Source organism: Acartia tonsa, chromosome 10, assembly GCF_053477335.1.
Source record: "Acartia tonsa isolate MP-2025a chromosome 10, ASM5347733v1, whole genome shotgun sequence".
NCBI lineage: Eukaryota > Metazoa > Arthropoda > Copepoda > Calanoida > Acartiidae > Acartia > Acartia tonsa.
Window position 1 is genome coordinate 8,031,151 of NC_137269.1, and position 22,354 is coordinate 8,053,504.

The window sequence follows — 22,354 nt, forward strand, 5'->3', positions numbered from 1 at the left end:
TGGAAGTGAGTATGTAGGTCTGTGAGCCTAGTAATAACATACCTGGAACCCCCGTGTGCCCTCCCTTGCCTAGCCGCTCGAAAGGGAGCATCAGTCTAGGTGGGTTAAGAGAGGGTCGTAGATACACCAAGCCTTGTCGAGGCACGGGGGCTTACGGTCCAGGGGACCCAACTAAAAGGTGTGTAGACACTACTTTGCAAATCTTACAAGTGTAGAATAGTCAAAATAAGATAGGGGTTAACATCTCTCAATTAGGTTAAAAAGAACTAGGACCAAACTTGTAGTTGGATCATCTTAATATTAAGAGATTTAATTATAAGGAACGAGGTTGCGTGATTTTCAAGAAAATTACTGTCATACCACGGTCGCCATATTTGAGTACCACTGGTTGTCTACTTAGGAAAATTCTTCACATCTTTTATCCCCCAAAAATGGTACTCTTACAAATATTTACACAAAAAGAGATGTTAACATTTTATTTCTTAATTTTACTTTTACCCCCCCAAACAACAGTAAGATTAGTCTGATTTAAACTTAAAAATAACGATGAAAAGTACAACCAACAATTATGATTGACGGCAACCCTGTCTCGATTAATTACACGTTTCACCGTAAGGAGTCGCTAGGGTCACCATTGTGTACACTTAGTTTAAGCGTCACCGCAAATTTTCAAGTTCAAGTTCAAATTTTATCAAACAATGGTGAAAATTAGTAAATTTTTGTTAAACTTTTTAATTAGTAGCGACTATTTTTAAAAAGTGAGTCAGGGTTTTTCAGTTTCATTTTAATTAGGACAAAATCATTTCATTTCTTTTATTTTTCCTTAGCTTACTTACTTCCCTTAACCCAAGCTAATGGATTCAAGTAGGATGTTATGTTATGTAGCTTAAGATCTCAGACTCTTGTCATTTCCTCCATCTATCCCTCTACTTTCTTTTCCTCTCTCCACCAGGATTAATTAAAATTAACTGTCTATGGTTAATAACAAATTAATCTTGCAGAACCTTTTTGAAAATGAACCAGGCCAAGAAATCAAGCAGAGATGGGGGCCACGTCGGTGGTAGCGGCAGCGTGGTCTCTAGGGGCGGAACATCCCCGATGGTTACCGATACCCACGCCGGAAGTGATCCTATACAGGCGGAAGGCGGTGAAAGGGCTACTGTACAGGTAATGCCAGGGGGTTTCGGAAACGAAAGGACCCAAGGCAAGAACTTTGAGAACTTAAAAAGTCAGAACGTACATAGGGACTCGTCTACGAGAACCAATGTTACTGATGATGATTATATTGACATTGATGATGACTCATTTAACAACGACGCACAATCAATCAAGGATGATAGTCTTGAACTCAGTGCCATGAGTCTTGAAGACAATCAGAAAGAGGAAATAAGAAAGACTGTTGGACACTTACAAATAACAGAAGAGATAACAGAACTTAATTGGACTGCAAATGACAGTAAGTTGGACCTAGAAGGAAATACTAAAGACATTACTTATGTAGACCCAGCTATACTTGACATGGAGGATGAAGATGATGATGACAATGAACCTTTCATTGTGGTCAAGAGCAGAGAAAAGAAAAGAAAGACGGAAGTACAGAATAAAGAGAAAGAGATAAATGTAAACACTAATAATATAACTGATATGTCTGATATTCAGGAAAAGAGAAGGAGAACTGGTGCTGATAAGCGTGCTGCCAAGAAACAACGAGATTTTGAATTCAACAAGCTCAAGAAAGCAAAGGAAGAATCTACTGGTGGACCATCTATCACAAAGCTCATTGAAGAAGAAGTGATGGATGAAGTTCATAGCAGACCTAGCTATGCAACCCTGGCAGCTGACAACATCATCTATGAGTTTAGGTACGACGACGATAGCATTGCTATCGATCAGGCGGCCTTTGACCACGTAGATGCCAACATGGTTAATAAGTATTGTGAATTCCTGACAAATGGTAACGAAGATTTTGACCTCTCAATCTTTGGTGGAATCAACAACCGTATAGGTTGGATTGCCTGTAACAACAACTACACGGCCAAATTTGTCCAGAACGAGATCAAAAGGATGGACCCTCACACAGAGGAGCTGAAGGACATGGGCATAAAATTCATAATCTACAAGCCACAGGAGAGACTATACCGTAGCATGAAGGGCAAGATCCACACAAAATTCTTCTGTGAGGATCTGACAACAATGGAGATGAAGATAAAACTGTGGAATAAGATAATCAAGGATAAATATGTCAACCCTGAGACTGGAGAGTCCAGGGACTATCATTTCAAGGTAACCGAGATCACCAAGAACAAGCTGTCAGACACGGAGAATGGTTTCTTCACCGTCGGACTGCAGGTGGATGAAAAGCTGTTCAAGGAACTGATCAGGCTAAAAGGCCGCTTGAAGCTCGGTATGTCATATGTCTTCTTGTCTGACGGCGGTATGATCACCGCCGTCAAAGAAGACCTGAGAGACAAGGCATACAAGAAGTATGAGAGCATATTAGAGCCAGATACTATTGCCCAATCCAACACTAACAACAAATAATACTCCAATCTCCCAGGCCAACCTGCACAAAGCTGTCTCTGCCACAGTTCAATGTGGGGCCAGGCTTACTGGGAGCCATGACCGGACTGATACAACGATGACGACTACAAATGCCCAACGGACAGGATTTGGACGAAAAATTATCTTGGTTCAAGAACCGTATATTTCAAATAATAAGGTAAAATTTTTTCATAATATTAATGTGTACTGTAGTAAGGAAAATGATAATAGAGCTTGTATAGCCACTAGCAAAGAAGTTAGGGGTTGCCAACTCAATCAATTCACGGATAGGGATCATACAGCAGTTCTTTTCAGGTTTAATAATAAACAAATAATCTTCTGTTCTATTTACTGTCCAGGTGAACCAGAGGCGGAAGGAAAATCGCCGCCCGCCAAAAAACTAATAGAACTGGTTGAATATGCCAGAGTTAATAGCTTACCACTTATCATTGGGGGAGATGTAAACTCAAGACATCTGAGTTGGGGCTCGTCAGAGTCCCAAAAACGGGGAGAAGACTTACTTGAATTCATAATTTCAAAAAACCTTATAGTTTTAAATGAAGGTAACAAACCAACTTTTTCTAACATCTTGAGAGGCGAGGTTTTAGACATAACTTTTGTCTCGGACGTTTTGATTAATAGGGTCGTTGGATGGAGGGTCAGTGATATTGAATCCTTTTCGGATCATGCGTATATAGATTTCGAGCTAACTGAAAATATTAACATAAATAACTCTGATAATTTTAGATGTATAAAGAAAACCAACTGGCGGAGATACAAGGAGATGCTACAAGAAAAGCGGAATAAAAGAGGTAATGTTGATTTGGTAGACATAGATACAGCTGCAGACCAGCTCAGGGATGATATCATAGGTGCTTACAATGATAGTTGTCCTAGTGTTAAGAAAAGATCTAAGAATCGTCCACAATGGTGGAGCTCGAACCTTGAGGCTAGTAAGAAGTTAGTTAATCTTCATAGGAGAAGGGTAGGTAGATTTAATAATGAAGAAAGAGCAGCAGAATATAGGGCGGTTAGAAATAGGCATGATACTTTAGTTAAATCAGCTAAGAAAAAGGCCTGGTACAATTTGTGCCAGGAAATGGATAGACTTGATGCAGCAGCCAGGATACAGAAACTGATGAAGATGAACAACAACAGAGAGCTGGGAACTGTGAGAAAACCTAATGGGGAGTACACACAAAACATCAAGGATACCTTAAATGTCTTATTAAACACACATTTTCCGGACGAACAGGATGACAGACATACGGAGCCATATGACCATAGTAATAATAACAATTTTATTGATATTGAAAAAGTTATTAATATTGAAACAGTTACTAATTCATTAAAATCTTTTAAGCCGTTTAAATCTCCAGGTATGGACGGCATTTACCCGTGTCATTTACAAAAAGGCATCGAAATTATTGGGGGGGACATTGTGAAGCTATGGCGTAGAAGTGTGAGGGAAAGTAAGTGCCCTAGAACCTGGCTAGACACCAGGGTAGCGTTTATTGATAAACCAGGTAAAAAAGACAGCCTTGATCCTAAATCTAAAAGACCCATTAGCCTTTCTAGCTTCCTATTAAAGGGTTTGGAAAGAACACTTTACTGGGAAGTTAGTGAAAATCATCTTAGATCTAAAACAAGTAAGAAAATATTCTCATACAAGGAAAGCACCAATACAGAAGACTGTCTCCACGCAGTAGTGGCGAAAATTGAGAAGGCAAAGTTGAATGGCGAGTGTGCGATTGTTCTGTTCGCAGACATCGACGCCGCCTTCAACAATGCCTCCATTAATATGATGATACATAACCTAGAGCGGATGGGAGCATCAAGACAGACGGTAATGTGGACAGAAATAATGCTGAAAAACAGAAAAGTGACAGCCATGCATGATGACGTCATGGTTTCCAAACAAACAACTAGAGGCACACCACAAGGATCAGTAGCAAGCGTTCACCTATGGAATAATAATCAGCAGAATCTAAGTGATAGAATGCCAGAAAGAAACCCAACAGACCTCTACATTTTTGCGGATGACATACTTGACATCTCAATCGGCTGGGATGAAATATCTTGTGCACAAAATATACAGAGAGACATACATATACTGGAGGAATGGGCTACAGACCACAGACTGAGCTTCTCAGCAAGCAAAACCAAACTGATGCTGTTTACCAACAAGAAAAACCCAATACTACCAAAAATTTACATGAATGAAACTGAGCTGGAGTATGTGTCAAGCATGAAGTATCTTGGAGTAACATTCAGAAGTGATCTCAAATGGGATTTTCATATAAGGAACATAACAGACAAAGCAACCATGTCCATGATGTACTGCAGACGGATGATATCCAAGAATTGGGGACTCAACCCAAGGATATGCAGATGGCTTTACACAGCGGTAGTGAGACCAGTCCTGACGTATGCAGCTATGATCTGGATTGAAGGTATCTCAGGTAGATTAAATGGAAAGAACAGAAAAAGACTGGAGAGAGTACAAAGGAAAGGCTGTCTGGCCATACTCAATAGTATGAAGTCCACCCCCACGGCGGGGATGGAAGTGATGCTGGGACTAGAACCTATAGTCTTCCACCTTCAGGCACAAAGTATCAACACCTACAAAAGACTGATATGGAACAACAGTTGGACAGTGCAGCAGGCTGAAATAGTCAGCGAAAAATCACATGCAGTTATTATACGTAAGCTGGCAAAGAACATTAAAACAATCTTTTTACCAAGAGACAAAATGGTCCATACACAGTTTGTACCTACACACTTTAAAACAAAGATTGGCACTAGACAAGAAGCTAGGGAAAGTAACCTGAAGCCAGGAACAAAAGACCAGGAAGTAATTACATGCTTCACTGATGGCAGCAAGATGTCAGGAAGAGCAGGTTTTGGCTACATTATCACTGGAGGAGGACTTAAAATCAGTGGCGCCCAACACCTGGGTAGCCATACAACAGTATATCAAGCTGAATTGTTAGCGCTGGCAGAAGCAGCCTTCACACTCATATCCAACAACATAAGGAATAGGACTGTAAATTTCTACCTTGATAACACCTCTGCTATAACAGCAATCCAAAACTATCAAATAAGAAGCAAAGTTATCTTTGAGACCAAAAGACTGCTAAACAAACTTGGAGAAGACAACAGAGTGCTAGTGGCCTGGGTACCTGGACACGAAGGCCACCTTGGAAACGAGGTGGCCGATAGAAAAGCGAAGCTAGGGGCGATGATGAAAATACACACACCTGGAGAATGCATTCCCATCTCAGATGCAAATATAAAAGCGGAAATTAAAGACTTCACTTTCAAAAACTGGCAGAAAGAATGGGAGAGGATCACAACATGTAGACAAACAAAAATGATGCTACCTAGTGTCAGGAATGGTTTGTGGAGAAAACTGATAACTAAACCGAGAAGGATGATGAACATGATCACACAAATCTATACAGGACACGCAACACTTGGCTACCACCTGAACAATATGAAAATAGAGGCCGCACCTACATGCAAACAGTGCGAAGAATTTGACGATGCGGAAACGGTAGAACACTACCTAACAGAATGCCCAGCCTTCAGCCATGCAAGACAACAACATCTAGGACATATTTTCTTACGAGTTATAGACTTACCCACCCTTAACCTTGATAACGTACTTAAGTTTATTAAGGCAACGCGTAGATTCGATTATTTAGAATAAAAATAAGCCTATTATATTATAAGACTAGGAAAACTAGTCGACCAGCATTTGCAAAAACCTTGCAAAAATATTAGTTAACAAAAGCTAGAAAACCTAGCTATGATTATACTTGCAAAAATCTTGCAAGTCGAGAATGGCTAAAAACTAGCCAAATATCTTTAGGTAAAATTAAATAAATACGGAAATCATCGACACACAGGAAAATAAATTGCAAAAACCTTGCAATATTATTACACATAAGCTAGGAAAACTAGCTGACTCTCACTTGCAAAAACCTTGCAAGTTAAGGTGGCTAAAACCTAGCCAAATTAAATTAAAGATAATGTAATCGTTATGAGTGTATAACTGTTAAACAGCGCATATAAGACATTTAAGAGTTACTGACAGGCAAACATCCAACTACTACACAGGTTATGGTACGGTATAAATAATAAATTACATTAGATTTTTATCAGATTTATTAGAGTTAGACTTTCGTAAATGATAGATAGGACTCCAACATTTTTCATGATAAAACTTAGTTAGTTAAATCTGGAAATCTTGAAAATTAGATCAGTTTAACTAGGTATTAAGGCTGAAAGCCCTAAATAGCGACAACCGCAGCTTCATGCATATCAACCTCGTGCTGGAGCGCTGCCAACTCATCAGCTTGGGCATCAGCAGATTGCTCAGGGGTGGGACGGCTGTACTCTAGCTGGGTTGTTAGCCATCCGTTCTTATACATGCTTCTTGCAATCTCTCTCTTGACATTTTCCTCGTCAGTCCGATCAGCCTTATCCATCAGAGCCGCTCGCAAACCTTGTAAACGCTCACTCATCTCAGTCCAAAACTCCATGTTTGCATTAAAAGACATTTTAATCAACAGTTCAATGTTTTATCTTCAACTGAAAACTTTCCCTTGAAAAACTACAAGCGCGCGCACGGTTACCACCTACGTTTTTACACTTTCACCAAATCTTTCCCTACTAACCTTATAAACTAGTTTTAGGAAGTCTGGACTCAGTTACACTAATCTAAACTATTTCAGGAATAAAGAGAAAGGGAAACTCTAACTCGCCCCATAAAAATCCCTCTAAGAGCTGCGGCTCTAGCGGGGATATAAGGGTGAGGTCAAGGGTAAACCTAGAAAGATTAACATGACTAAACTAGAATTATTTAGGGTGAATGGACAGAAAAGGGGACACTACTGCTCCCCTTAGTTTTCCTGGGCTGGTGGACTCGGACTGGTTTTGGTCTCGGGCTGTCAGCCTCGCCCATAAGAGGTATTTTACAGAGGTAACATACCTGGAAGTGAGTATGTAGGTCTGGAAGCCTAGTAATAACATACCTAGAAGTGAATATGTAGGTCTGGAAGTCTAGTAACAACATACCTGGATGTGAGTATGTAGGTCTGGAAGCCTAGTAATAACATACCTGGAAGTGAGTATAAAGGTCTGGAAGCCTAGTAATAACACCTGGAAGTGAGTATGTAGATCTGGAAGCCTAGTAATAACATACCTGGAAGTGAGTATGTATGTCTGGAAGGTTAGTAATAACATACCTGGAAGTGAGTATGTATGTCTGGAAGGTTAGTAATAACATACCTGGAAGTGAGTATGTATGTCTGGAAGCCTAGTAATAACATACCTGGAAGTGAGTATGTAGGTCTGGAAGCCTAGTAATAACACCTGGAAGTGAGTATGTATGTCTGGAAGTCTAGTAATAACATACCTGGAAGTGAGTATGTAGGTCTGGAAGCCTAGTAATAACATACCTGTAAGTGAGTATGTAGGTCTGGAAGCCTAGTAATAACATACCTGGAAGTGAGTATGTAGGTCTGGAAGCCTAGTAATAACATACCTGTAAGTGAGTATGTAGGTCTGGAAGCCTAGTAATAACATATCTGGAAGTGAGTATGTAGATCTGGAAGCCTAGTAATAACATACCTGAAAGTGAGTATGTATGTCTGGAAGCCTAGTAATAACATACCTGGAAGTGAGTATGTATGTCTGGAAGCCTAGTAATAACATACCTGGAAGTGAGTATGTAGATCTGGAAGCCTTGTCTCAACAAGTCTTTGCAGTTGGTAGAATCTTAACTGCAGCTGTTCAAAATTTTCCCTAAACAAAGTTCGTATAAAGCGGATTCAGCCTTCTGATTGGCTGGAAATACTATAAGCTGGAATTTTTACACTACAGTTCAAAGTTAAACCTAATTTTTTTAATGATTTTGACTATGTAAAGGTGATTTTTTTTGTTAAAATATAGTTAGTTACTGGCAACCTAAGTTTATATTGATATTGATTATTAACTTCTTTCAATGGTAACGTAAGTGGGTTTAATGAAGCAAAACTTTTGTTCCTTTAAAAATAAGGAAAACATCATCAATAAAATCGAAGTTATGAAACGGTAGGACAAACAAACATTAACACTTGAAGAGTGTCAAAACTGAATAATCAGAATCTGTTGAAAACTGCTTAAATAAAGAATAATGTTTAAGGAACATACTTACATTTTTAGGTCTTGGCTATAGAGATGCTTTGCTTTGTTATTTAAAAAGTTAAAAATCAACATGTTTAAAATGGACGTTCGGATATTCTGGTATCGATTATAGAGTTGCTACTCTTCCTAAATCGTACCTTACTGATACAGGACTCACAATGCAAAGTTTGAAATCGCTAGGACTATTCTAACATGCCTATATTTACAAAAATAGCTAACCATTACGGACAGACTGACGGACGGACCGACCCTAATTATAGAAAAGCTCTACTTTAAAAAAAATATAAATCTACCTAAACATGTCTCTGAGTCCATATCTCTGCATAATTTGAACAAGAACACCAAACGCTTGTTCCTCTGGCATTTGCAGGAGGAGCGCAGCTATCAGAAAACTCTGTCCCTGGCAGTAACCTAAATAATGAAACATTTTAAAACTCATGATCTTTGGAAAAAACTATTTAAGTAAATTTGTGTTTTTTATTGAAGCACAAAATTGTTTATTTTTTATTGTTATTTTATTAACAACTAGTGGCTTCGCCCCTAGCCTCTAGGGGCATTGCCCCAAGAGGTTTGATCAACCTAATTTTTCGTAGTTTAGATTTAAAAAGAAAAAGTTAAAAAAAATTTTTTTTTTTTTTGGGGGGGGTATTATTCATTTTTTGGGGGGGTTGGGGGTGTCCCACCCCCCAAGAAAATAGCTTAAAACCATCACTGGACCAGTAGGTATATTCCCTGAAGAGTAGAGCCCAATCGGTTCAGTGGTTACTGAGATCTTAAGCTTCAGACGAACAGACAGACGGACAGACGGACAGACAGACAGACAGACAGACAGACATCGTTCTACTTTGTATTATAGATAAACAATCTTTGGAAAAAAAAACTATTTGATTTAAGTTGTGTTTTTCATTGAAGCACAAAATAGAAGTTACTTTCACTAATGATTAGGCCCCTAGAGGCAATGGGCACAACTTATCGTAGATTTAGAATTTTTGTATGAAATATTTTTACAGACAGACTTTTTGGGGAACCATCATAATAATGTCTATGTGGTAATTTTTCTGATTCAAGACATACCAAGTTATTGGAATAAGTGTGAAAATCAAAAACATTTACAGGCAAAAAAAGTATCTACCTATTTCGCTGTCATAAACTGAGTAAGCTTTGCTTATTCTGAACAAAGCCTCTTGACCTACGCCACCAGCCTCCTGCAAATAAGGGACTTTTATTTACCAAATATGTCTTCATTTTTGCATATTAAAATTTGTTTAATAGGTAAGCAATAATAACAAGGGAATTAGTACTTTAAAAACAAAAAAGTATTAAAAATGTACAGATGATAAAGGGGGAGGTAGGTTGTGCTAAAATTCCGTAAAGGTTTGATTTTTTAAGGCTTAAAAACAGTAGTAGAACGATAAAATCTATGTTAACTTTAATACATTTTTTTTTGTCTTTAGTTCTTTTCAATAAGGAATACGCATATTTAGTGAATATTATCGTTCTACTACTATTTATAAGCCTTAAAACTCACACCTTTACGGAATTTTAGCACCATCTACCTCCCCCTTTATTTTCAATTCAAAATTATCTTTAAATACAAACATGACAAATATACCTTAAAGAAATCATTAGCTGGAAATGTCCTATGGATATCTCTTTTGATAACTTTATCGTCTGGTGAATCTTTGCTGACCAAAATTCTGTAATTTTCCATTGCTACATCCATAACTTCACTTGCTCCACTATAAAGAATATCAAATATTTAATATTAATTTCGTCCAAATTTATTCATAATTAGGGGACTATTTGATAATAGGGATCTAAAGGGATGAATCAATGGCGGATAAATTGATGTACATTCCAAATGACAATATGATAGACAAAATTACCAATTCTGTAGATTACAATTAGTGATTTAGACGTTTAGACACTCAACTTGCAAATCTGACCCGGCTGAGGAGAGGGGGGGGGGGGGGAATAAAAAATATGTGGTTAGTTGGGCAAAATGTAAAAATTAAGAGAACTGAAAGCATTTTTTCCCATTTTTCTCCAATCTTTGGTGAAAAAAAAGAATATGTGGGAAGGGGGATAATATTAATAAATTAAAGAGTTTTGAAAATATTTTCCATTTTATCCCCTTCCTTGCTGGAAAAAACTAGGAGGGGGAAAAAAATATAAAAAAATTGCAGCCGGGGAAAAAAAGGAATCTTGTGCAGAATATACATACACCCCTGAGTTCCACATAAAAACAGGAGTTAATTAGTTTTGGCTAAAGTCTTTCGATGGTTTTGGGCTATTTTCATGCCATTCCCTACGCCTTCAAATACAAAGCCACTGGATGCGAGATGCGCACCCGCTAGTAATTTTTTTTCACTCACCTTAATCGTTGCCAAACTTCTCCTCTAAGTGCATCAGGAATACCTGCCCTTACCAGTCCACCCAACATCTTGGGTCTGGGTATTCACATACTTATAATATACTCCGATAGTGGTTGCTTCATTTCTTGTGAATTTATCAAATAAAATTGACATGTTTCTTAAATACACTGTGTTGATTACACTATGTTATTTTCAAAACTACCGGAGATTTTAAAAACAAAAATAGGTAACAATTTAAGGTTAACCACCAAAGATTACAAAGTTTAATGATCGGAACTAAAGCAAAATTTTAAGTAGATACATATATTGTATCGCATTGTATTGTAGACAGCTTTCCCTGGATATTAAAATGAAAAATTGAGAGATTAAAACCAGTTTTGTTGGCCCCGAGGGGGGGCTATTGAATAAAATATAAGTATATGTTCCTAGTTTGTCCCGGGGCCCAGAGCTTGAGCACTTCCCCCCAGGTATCCAGTTCTGCCTCTGTACACTCCTGAAATTAGGCGAGTTTTTTTATTAGTGAAGCTACTCTATAATAGAAATGTCCGTCTGTCTGAAACGTTTTGGGGGATTTTCTCGGCTCATATAAAAGATAGAAAGCTGAAAATTCTTATCAATATTCCCATCCCTATTGAGCATAATTAAGCATGAAACATCGGTAGTAGTCAGACTGCTTTTCAGCAACTTTTTAACCTCTTATACTTTTTATTTTCTCTGCCCCTACAAAAGTTACACGGCTGAAACTTGTTGCCAATATTCCCTTCATTATGCACCATAAAAAAATATGGTATTTTCGCATTTTAAAATAGATGCTGTCTCAACCATGACACTTTGGTTGAGCTTGACTTCCGAATTAGCGGGAAGTTCACGAGATCAGTTGGCGAACATACAAACCCCCAATACCAGGAACCATCAAGTTTCAACAGCAGGTTTGAATATAGATTTATTGATGAAATTATTTCAAAGACCTGAAGCTCTTATGGTTTCAAATCCCTGATATACTAGGGTCGTTCACACTCAATGAGACCAATGATAGGCCCAATTTTGTTCTCCGAAATCTTCACACTCTCATATCTCATTCAAAAGTAAAGAACGTGCGCATCCAAAATAAACAAACACTCTATGCCGCGCCACATTATGAAAGGAAAGCCCTAAAAGACGACATTTGCGCTTTGATTTTGGTTTAATGATAAGGAATTTAATTTCGAACTTGATAAACACAAAGCTTCCTCGAAAAGAGGTTAAGACACACCCCCCGTTTGAAAGTCAAATTAACTTCCTTAACGAGATTCAAGGTTTTTTTCGCGCTGAGCACTAGCAACATTTCTCACTAAACTCAACTCACCATAATCACATGAGAATGGCCACATCCCGAAAACGTGACAATTTTGCTCCTAACTAAATGAAACCCCGTGAAATGCATACACAATATTATACTCCTCACTAGGACTCATAATACCTCACATTTTAGGATAGAAGGATGGGGATTGGTTTGTACCATACAACATTCCATGCACATGACAATCACAAGATCACATACACAATCCTAAAATAGATAATCCTATTAATCATGATGTTGTAAATATAACAACTATACTAAATAATAATCATTTCATAATCAATAGGCAATAAATCATTATTAATAAATCAATAAGTACCTACGAAATCAGGTTGAAATGTAAATGTAAACAAATAATGTAAAAATAAAACGAAATAAATCTTAGACAAGAAAATTAAGATTTATAGGTACTTAAAACTAAATTTGTTAAGCATCAAAAAGAGTAGTAAGAAAAAATTTTTCAAAATCCTTGGGCAGAAAGTTTTTCAAACCTAATGAATAAGAACTGTAATATCTTAATCAACAATAAAACTTTTTAATACTTAAAGAATAGCAAAATAATATCTTCGTTAGAATTTTCATTGAAATTATGAAAAAATACCAATTTTTCTTTGTAAAAAAAATATGAGACTTTAAATATGAATTTTCAATCATTCCTTGATCTAAATAAAAATGTTTTACTTGATTGAAATTCATATATAATTTTTAAAAAAAAATCTGCTAAAAAAATACTTGATTTTTTTCTTAGAATGAATATCGAATCACGCAACCTCGACACATTTGTTCCTTTTTGTTAAACTTTTCAGGTAAGTTTTAAAATGAATTGTACTTTTGAAAAGAAACTAAACTCAATAAAATTAAATTTGAGCATATGAAATAGAAGAATATTTAATCGCATTTCATTTGATTCTTATTTTAGGCATAAAAATAGGCATATGAAAAATGTGGCTTTTTGCTAAAAAAATCTCAATTTCCATAAAATAAGAATCAATTATTAATCATAATTTTTAACAACTGCCTGACTGATACAGCATGTTCTTCTAGGGGAGATTTATCTGTCAGTCTGAACAAGACTCTTGCAGTCTTTCTTCCATCCTCAATTCTCGTCACTCGGCCCATCCTCAAACATCTCATCAGTGGATTGGTACTCGTAACCAGAACTATATCTCCGTCAGCTAGTGGCTCCGCCATCTCATCCTTCCACTTGGACATCCGTAATATCTTCGGTAGGATCTCCTGGCGGTAGGCAGTCCAAAACTGGGCAGATAAATCTTCCAACAACTTCAACCTGGAGGAAATTTGGTCCTCCGGTTTCATCGCCACATTGCACAACGGCTGGCGGTCAACATTTCCCAGCAGCTGGCCAGGGGTAATCAGCCGCCAATTCTCCACGTCGTTCGCAGCTTCAATCGTCAGTGGTCTGCTATTCATAATTTTGCTGACCTCCGCCAACAGCACCAGGAGCTCGTTGAAATTAACAGAACTATTCACCAACTTCTTGGACAGCAATCTCTTGGTTAATCCCACCATTTTCTCAGCCTGCCCAATATAATGGTGGGCTCGGGCCGGGATCTGAGACCAAGAAAACTCTACCTGGCTGCCCAACTTCTGCTCTAAAACCTTGCGAGCACCGGATAATTGTGTGCCCATGTCGCTTACTATGATCTTCGGCAGACAATGAACAGCTTCCAACTTGCGCAGGGACAACAGGATACTGCTGGTATCATACTTTTCCAAGGCATCTAACCACAACGCCCCTGAGAATCTGCAGACCACCACGAACACCCACACCTTCTTCGTTGCTGTCTGACTCCTCGTTTTGGCGGCAGCTCTCCTCGTAACCAGCGGACCCATCAGGTCGACTTGCACAGCTTCAAAAGGCCTGCTCGGGACCAACTTGTCAGGTAACACCTCCTTCATGGTAGCACGACATTCCTTAGCCCTCTCAACACTGCAGGGCCAACACTTCTTCACTTCCATGATGGCCAACCTCCTTGCCTTCACAATCCAGCACCAACGGCGGCTCTCAGCTAAAGTTCCACGGACACCAGAGTGAAGCTCAACATGCGCTTCTCTCATAAAAACAGCAGCTAACCAATTACCAGGCTCCAAAATTATTAAACCTGGCATGTCTTCAAATATCATTTTACGGCCGCCAGTAATGGCGTCAATGACTGGCTGTCCTCGACCAACCATTTTAAGAATCCTCATCTCCCTGGTCACATAATTTCCACCGGGACCAACGACAGGCCAGGTCAATGATATTTCATGCACTAATGGATTTAATGACGCATAATTGCCTTTAGCATCATTTATCCACTCATCCTCTTGGCTCCGTGACACAATGAAAAGTTCGGCCGCCGCCATAAAATTGTACAAAGACGGCTTGTACACAGAATCTGCGGCTGCTACATGACTACCAGCGGCTGTAGCCTTACCTTCTTGTCTGCTCTTTAGCTTCTTCAACCAGGTGTTCGCAACTTGCAGGACAGCTGCCATAATACGTTTGGCCTGTCCAAATGATCTCCTGTGCTTAAACCTAAAGACATCTTCAGCGGCTTCTCCGGCAACTTTCATTGAACATAACTTAACCATTTTGGTATTCAACTCCTCTGGGGGTAAAACCTGCTTGACTTCTTCGGCAGTTTTCACCGGCCACGCACTTTCATCCTGGCGCAACCATTCTGGGCCCAATCTGTACCTGGAACCTGGTCCCAAATCTGATACTTTGCAGGTGCTTCTGGTGCCCAAATCTGCAACGTTTTGCGTCCCCGGGACCCACCTCCAGTCATCCTTGTTGGTCGCAGATTGAATTTCTCCAATACGATGAGAATTAAATGTGTTCAACATAGCACTGTTGGAAACTATTTGTGATAAAACACACGATGAATCAGTAAAATACATCACTCTGATAATATCAAAGGGCAGGGCATCTCTGACGGACTTTGCCAACCTTGTGGACATCTGGCACCCCATCAACTCAAGGCGTGGAATTGATTCACACTTGACCGGCGCAACTCTTGACTTGGTGGCTAGCAGAAACGTTTCAAATCCTTGTCTAGTTGGCCACCTCAAATATGCATTAGATGCATAAGCCTCTGATGACCCATCCGAAAACATCATCAAGGATGGAAGGCCAGTTGGTTCATCCGGGACCACACAACGGTCAAACTCCAATTTAGCGACCTCAGCTCTGTCCTCCAGCGACTGAACAAGTTCATCCCGTAGACTTTTTGGAATGAAATCTTGCCAGCCCAAATTCAGCAAACAGGTTTTCCGCAGGACAAGTTTAATTCTCAACAGAATAGGGCTGCAAAGCCCGATCGGGTCGAAGGTTTGGGCGGCGAACCTGTGGACCATCTTCTTCGTCAGATTCTCGTCCAAGGCGTCCTGGAGGTTGTACAAATCAGCATCCTCTTTCACCTTCCTTCCCTTGACTTTACCATCTTGGTTGACTCTTGTGGCAATGGACAACACATCAGTGGCTGGCTTCCATATCAGCCCGAGAACCTTGGTAGGCTGGCAATCATCTCCAGAATAAATGACTTGTTTGAAGGAAAAACTACCTTTGCCGATAATCCTGTCGGCCTCTTTCATCATCTCCTTGGCTTCTGGCTTCGATCCTGCTCCCGAAATAACGTCATCTATGAAGCTGTGCTTCTCAAGCTTGACTGCAACTGGAATCTGAGGTAACTTGAACTCCTCATCAGGGTAGGTAGGTATTTGTGGCTCCTTCCATAATTCAGGTTTGGCAACAATTTCACTACCGTTTATTTGTCCCTCTCCATACATCTCCTTGACCTCTGCTTCACTCTTTCCGCCGAACAGGCGGGACGTCAACTTCAGGGCTGTAACTGCCAAATTTCCCGCAGCTAACTCGCCGAAATTTACAACTTTGGTCAGGTAAATTTCAAGTGGACCATCTGGCGTCGGGGAAAATAAAACTCTCTTCATCTGGCTGTCGAACTCTGTGGCCAGGATGGAGTTATAAAACTTGGAGATATCCGCGGTTATACCAACCTTGTAACCGCGGAAAAGCATCAAATGATAAAATATCTTCTGCATTGGCGGCGGGCCTCCCAGCATTATGTTATTAAAACTGGTACCCTTAAACGTCAGAGAACTATTTGCACACAATCGCATGGGTGTGGAACTTGAATCCTCCTTGAAAGCAACCACTATTGATGAACAAGACTTAGGTCCTTCATACTGCAATTCTTCAGGCGTGGCTTTTTGAAAAACGCCTCTTCTTATGGCGTCGTTGAATACCTCCACATACATTCCATAGGTACCTTCCTTGACCATCCTGGCACGATCCTTTTCAGCGATTTTGCGGGCTAAACTCTCATTGTAAGGTAAAGTGTGAGGATCTTCAATATAAGCATATTGACCTGTCCACTTGTTGGACTGCAAGTCTAGTGTTAAACCTGCCTCAATTATCCTCTGCCTCTCACGCTGGTCCCAGGTAGTGCCGTCGGCCATAGCCTTGCACTCTTGACAAGCAGTACATCCTGGACAAAGTGCCTGCGGCTGTACGCCAAACGATTCAGACGTCAGAAAGTCTGGCAAAGTGCCTCCACTGACACTGACAGCCTTATAAGCCGACTTTTGATCTCCAGCTCCACCATCAGCACTCGTACAGATAAAACCACTACCAAAAATGGTTCGCCACAACATAGACTGGCCCACTTTCTGGTAGGTTGAAGGAAACACGTCAGGATGTGTATTTCCAATGATGATATCTAAGCCTCCACTAATATATGTAAACCTTTCTGGCGGCATTTTAAATATCTCGGCGGCAGTTTCGGGGTGGACCGAGCGCATCTCGTTGGCCCCGCCGAGGGTAGGCATGACAGCTGCCTCAAACTCCCTCAGATTGCCGTCCCTATCCTTCAAATAAAACACAACATTGCGGCAGGAAGACTCACTGCCATCAGCTACAGAAATAGTTGTATATCTGCCGGTAGATTTCAGCTTCAACTTGTTGGATAACTTCTCAGACACAAGTGGCAAATTTGCCCCGGAGTCAAACATTACCGTGGCGTGGCAGGTGCCGCCGCCAGGTGCTACAACAGGAACTAACTGAAGTAAAAAGGTACAGGGGCTGGGTGCAGAACTTGACTTGTAAACTGTATTCACACCAGCACTAGCCTCATGGAGTAACCTGGAATGGTATCTGTCGCAATTATTGGTACCACAAACACCAAGCTTATCAGACTTATTACACTTGTCAGCAGTATGGCCGTCACATAGGCAGAGTTCACATAACTTTTTCTGCTGGACAACTTTCTTTCTGTCGACCACATCCATCTTCTTAAACGTGAGGCAACGGAAAATCGGGTGTTTCTCCTTGCAGCTCTCCACAGGACATGCACTGTTCCACTTGGAAGCCTTGTCTTTTCCAGCCTTTCCATTCTTATTGTCGCTGCGGCCAGATACTTGCGCGGCGGCAGCTCTGTCACGATTTCTCTTGCCGGCGCCACTGTCATAGGACATATCACCGGCCAACATGGCACCCCTGGTCCTCTCTAGCAGTTCAACAATCTTCGGGATGTTTGGTTGGTTCATGCTACCTAGCTCCATCATAATTTTGTCTCTCAAATTTTCAGGGCACTTGTCTTTAAAAATATGAATGAGAGTTAGGTGGTTGTAATCCTTAGCTGCAGAACCAACGATGGCTTCTACCTCCTGCATCATGCTCTTGAAGGTAGCAATTGCGCTAACCACGTCCACAGGTTTATCCACAGGTTTCATCTTGTTCAACTTAGTTAAAATCCTCATGAACCGGCGAGTGTTTGATAAAAACATCTGGTCAAGAAACGCCCATTGTTCATTGTGATCTCTAATCGCTGACACTTGCTTGCGTAGTTCCGGGTTGGTTATCACCTTCTCCATACACAACATCAGACTTAACCTCTGGTCAGCAAATCCATAACCAGAGCATAGATCCTTAAAGACCTGTTTAAAGTTTGGGTAATCCGTGTCAGTACCGTCGAACGACGGCAACAAACTGTTGTCCCAGCGCCCATACTGCGGGTTGGAACTCCGAATATCCACAGCAGACATACTTCTGGAGAGCATGGCAGGTGTCCCACTCTCATCCAGATTAGATGAACGACGTTCCATCTCTCTAAGCCTTCGGTACATATCACGTACTTCTTGGCGCAACTCCACGGAAATTTTAAGCACTCCCATGTCCATCTTCACCTTCTCAATGACGTCAAGGTTCCTGGCGACAGTGCTTGACCTCGCGTCATCTGAATCATTGTCAAGCCAGTACAGAATTTTTGTACACTGCTCCAACGACGCATAAACTTTATCTGCAACAGTTTTCTGCTCACTAGCTTCATCCAAATCACGCTTAAACTCGCGCAGCTCACTAGTCTCCACGGCAGGTTTTAGACTTTTTATTAGGTCAGATTGGTCCTTGACCTCACTAAAAATGTCACGAATTGATTTTACATTCACATTTTCACATGAACTAAAACTTTGGCAGGCTTTTAGATTGTCATAAAACACTTTTAACTGTTCATCAAAAACTTCTAGCCTTTCACTGCCAATAGCGATTGCTCGCTCAATTTTCTGCTTTTTGGTTAGTGGCATATTGATTCACTAGGTACTTATTTCACAGAAAAATTGTCACAGTTTATTGCATCAATAATTCACTAGATGCTATTGATCTCTTGATGAATGCTAACGCCTATTCATCAGATACTTTGAAATTGTCTCAACCATGACACTTTGGTTGAGCTTGACTTCCGAATTAGCGGGAAGTTCACGAGATCAGTTGGCGAACATACAAACCCCCAATACCAGGAACCATCAAGTTTCAACAGCAGGTTTGAATATAGATTTATTGATGAAATTATTTCAAAGACCTGAAGCTCTTATGGTTTCAAATCCCTGATATACTAGGGTCGTTCACACTCAATGAGACCAATGATAGGCCCAATTTTGTTCTCCGAAATCTTCACACTCTCATATCTCATTCAAAAGTAAAGAACGTGCGCATCCAAAATAAACAAACACTCTATGCCGCGCCACATTATGAAAGGAAAGCCCTAAAAGACGACATTTGCGCTTTGATTTTGGTTTAATGATAAGGAATTTAATTTCGAACTTGATAAACACAAAGCTTCCTCGAAAAGAGGTTAAGACAGATGCATTTTAAGAAAATTGTACTTATACAAAATTAGCAACTTCAAATGTGAAAATGCCGTGAAATTGTTCATTGTCGCGGCATTTCTAATTTTAAAACATAAATAAACATATATTTCCCCAAATTAAAAACCCACCTCTCATGCCGAAAAAAAGTGAATTACAGGGTAGTATAAAAATCACTTTTTAGTCAAATGGCAAGAAATAAAAAAAGCTAGTCGATATTTTTAATTACTGAATAAAGTCAAATACCCAGAGGAATAATTGCCTACCTTAGATACTTCTCCACTTCCAGATAATACTAATTCATCTGTGTCTGAATCATCATCCTAATTATATAGATAGATAGATTATATAGTAAGTAAGATAGATTGATTGATAGGCCTCAGAAGACAGTGGGTGGATGATATTCGCCCCACCCAACTTAATTTAAGTTCAAAACTAATATAACATTTGAGTGGTGGGGTAGAGTGGATTGAGTTGCCCCCCTCTAAATAGGGAAATGGATAATCGCTCCAACACCTTAAATTTAAGTTTCAAACAAGAAATTGGATTGGGGAAGCAAGTTGTCACTCTCTAAAAACAGATAAAAAAGTTTGTATCATGGAAAGAAAACAAAGTAGCGGGTTTCGTCGTATTTTCACAGTAACTTTTAGTAGGGTTAGGTTAGATGAATGTTAATGATTGCCCCAGAGGGTTAGAGCCTCCTGCAGGGTCTAGAAATAGAAGAAAAGCTACTTTGAAAATACGACGAAACCCGCTACTTCGTTTTTTTTATGATCCAAAAAGTTTATTTGGGCGTGTAAGAAGCTTCACTGTTAAGGGACTCCATATAGATGCAGCAATTAACAATATAAAAAACAAACAGATTAATTTGGTTAAAACAGCCAGATAATCACCTGATTTAGCAGAACAGAGGGTTCCTCTATTGCCTCGCCCCTCCAGGAGGCCAATCCAGAGGCCAACAATGCAGATAATCGTCCTTGTTGCTGCTCTACTTCTGTGCCCTGTAATATTATTCCTTAATATATTTACACCAAGCCAACAACATAAAGTAAACTATTTCTTTCTAGAAAAGCTTTGTACGTGTCATTGAGTACCTACTTAATTTTATCAGCTAAAAGAAATCAGTGGCATAAACACTACATACCTAATGTAAATTAAAAAGTAATGTTTTTTTACAGCAAATAATTGAATTTTAAAATTATAAAAGGGTATATACTCTTAGGATTTTTTTCAATTTTGAAAATTTTGTTACCCCGACCTCCCATGACAGAACTAAGACTCTGGCCCGGTGCTCGGCAATCTGGCCTGCCCAATCGCAGCGCTTGGACCCATAGCCTATAACCAAACCTAACCTAACCTAAAATTAGTATTATATGCCAGAGGCATAGTTCCGTAGGAGGGGGGGGGGGGACATACCAAAATTTTTAAAATTGAAAAAAAAAATTCTAAGAGGATAACGCCCATAAAAGATAACTACTGAACGGTTAGAGGAATTTTTAAAACTAACTAACAATCATTATCTGTAAACTTACTGGTCTGACTTCCAACAGTTGGACAGCATCTGGGGTACGCCTCAGAAACAAATGGTACCTAAACAAGAGGGGAATTATGTCTGGGGTAAAAAAGAACAAATATAACCTCTGAACGCCTTACTTAAACAAGGAGAAATAACATAAATTAGGTATAGCAATAAAATAGTAGGTCTATGCCTATTAATTTTTGACAATTTAGGGTTTTTAGTAGGTATATTGTTGTTGATGTTTAAAATATGTCAAGAAACTCAGCAGATCAAGATTTTATCAGCGTTTTGGGCTTTTGGTTAAATTATATATCATATGTAATAAAATGTACAATTATAAGATTAAGTTTTTTAGCCCCTGGATGCCGAAGGCACGGGCTAGAAAACTAATTTTAATCTTATGATTGTAAATTTTCATATTCATAGAAAACTGGATATAATACAATGCTAGACATAATTTTTTTTTTGTATGGATGAGAACCGGTTCTAATCCACCGTATATTAATCGGTTTCGAATGAATACTCTGCATGATATTACCTAACTATTTGTGTCCTCCTTGTGTAATACCAGAATCTTTCATTAGATGCAAATATTTTTACTTTGTTCTCTAGCACAAATCTTACTGGTTCTGTTATCTGAAACAATTATTGTTCATATTAAAAACATTTATTAAGATTTTTTCTGTTTTTCTTTGTACATGACTAGTGGCTAAGCGCACAAAAAATATGGAGGAGTAAACGTAGACCTCATATTAGAAAATTCACAATGTTAAAAAAACAGCATGTAACTGAAAATATCCTCATTTTAGGGGTGTATTGTATAAGTCTTTCAAGAAAGTAATGGATTGGTTTAAGTGTTAAGAGATCTTTAGCCTTAGTCGGACAGAATGACATTGTACTACTTAGTATCATAGGTAGGTATGTAAGCTTAAAACGAGTTTAAAGTGAATATATTTCAGTTTGAGTAAAGTGGGATACAAGTTTGAAGTATGAACATAAAGTAGTAAGGAATTGCTTGAGCTAAAGATCTCCAAAACAGATAACTACAAGATATTTATACATATTTAGGCTATTAAACTTATATCCAAACCTTAAAACTTGCAGCCTACGCCGCGCCTAGAGGCAAGGAGCGAAGCTGTTATTTACTAGATTAAATGAGTATACTTTGACAGGCATGACGGATTGACACACCCTAATTAAGTTAAAGATGCAGCGCTTCTAATA

At 39.2% G+C, this 22,354-nt stretch overlaps 2 protein-coding genes across 2 annotated transcripts in view; one reads left to right on the top strand and one right to left on the bottom strand.

Moving 5' to 3' along the window:
• GAPcenA (GTPase activating protein and centrosome-associated) overlaps positions 1–22,354 on the bottom strand; it is a 45,624-nt gene that overhangs the window by 12,786 nt on the left and 10,484 nt on the right. The window contains exons 13-22 of the mRNA XM_080173373.1: positions 21,669–21,766; positions 21,144–21,201; positions 20,505–20,612; positions 19,878–19,934; positions 11,538–11,601; positions 11,109–11,187; positions 10,346–10,472; positions 9,866–9,938; positions 9,027–9,144; positions 8,265–8,352 (exon numbers count right to left, since the gene is read on the bottom strand). Of these exons, the coding sequence (XP_080029499.1) occupies positions 8,265–8,352; positions 9,027–9,144; positions 9,866–9,938; positions 10,346–10,472; positions 11,109–11,187; positions 11,538–11,601; positions 19,878–19,934; positions 20,505–20,612; positions 21,144–21,201; positions 21,669–21,766 (870 nt within the window). The remainder of the gene's footprint in view (positions 1–8,264; positions 8,353–9,026; positions 9,145–9,865; positions 9,939–10,345; positions 10,473–11,108; positions 11,188–11,537; positions 11,602–19,877; positions 19,935–20,504; positions 20,613–21,143; positions 21,202–21,668; positions 21,767–22,354) is intronic.
• LOC145330334 (uncharacterized) lies at positions 50–7,526 on the top strand. The gene is made up of 4 exons (XM_080174968.1): positions 50–1,167; positions 1,660–2,719; positions 3,289–3,353; positions 7,413–7,526. Exons 1-2 carry the CDS (start codon positions 1,015–1,017, stop codon positions 2,539–2,541), a joined length of 1,035 nt encoding a protein of 344 aa, XP_080031094.1. The 5' UTR covers positions 50–1,014; the 3' UTR covers positions 2,542–2,719; positions 3,289–3,353; positions 7,413–7,526.

What these genes read in the sequence shown, in the direction of transcription:
- LOC145330334 (XM_080174968.1), top strand. Translation starts at nt 1,015, where the DNA reads ATGAACCAGGCCAAGAAATCAAGCAGAGATGGGGGCCACGTCGGTGGT. An exon ending in GTGAAAGGGCTACTGTACAG is followed by an intron (nt 1,168 to 1,659) that starts GTAATGCCAGGG and finishes TCTGATATTCAG; the next exon opens with GAAAAGAGAAGGAGAACTGG.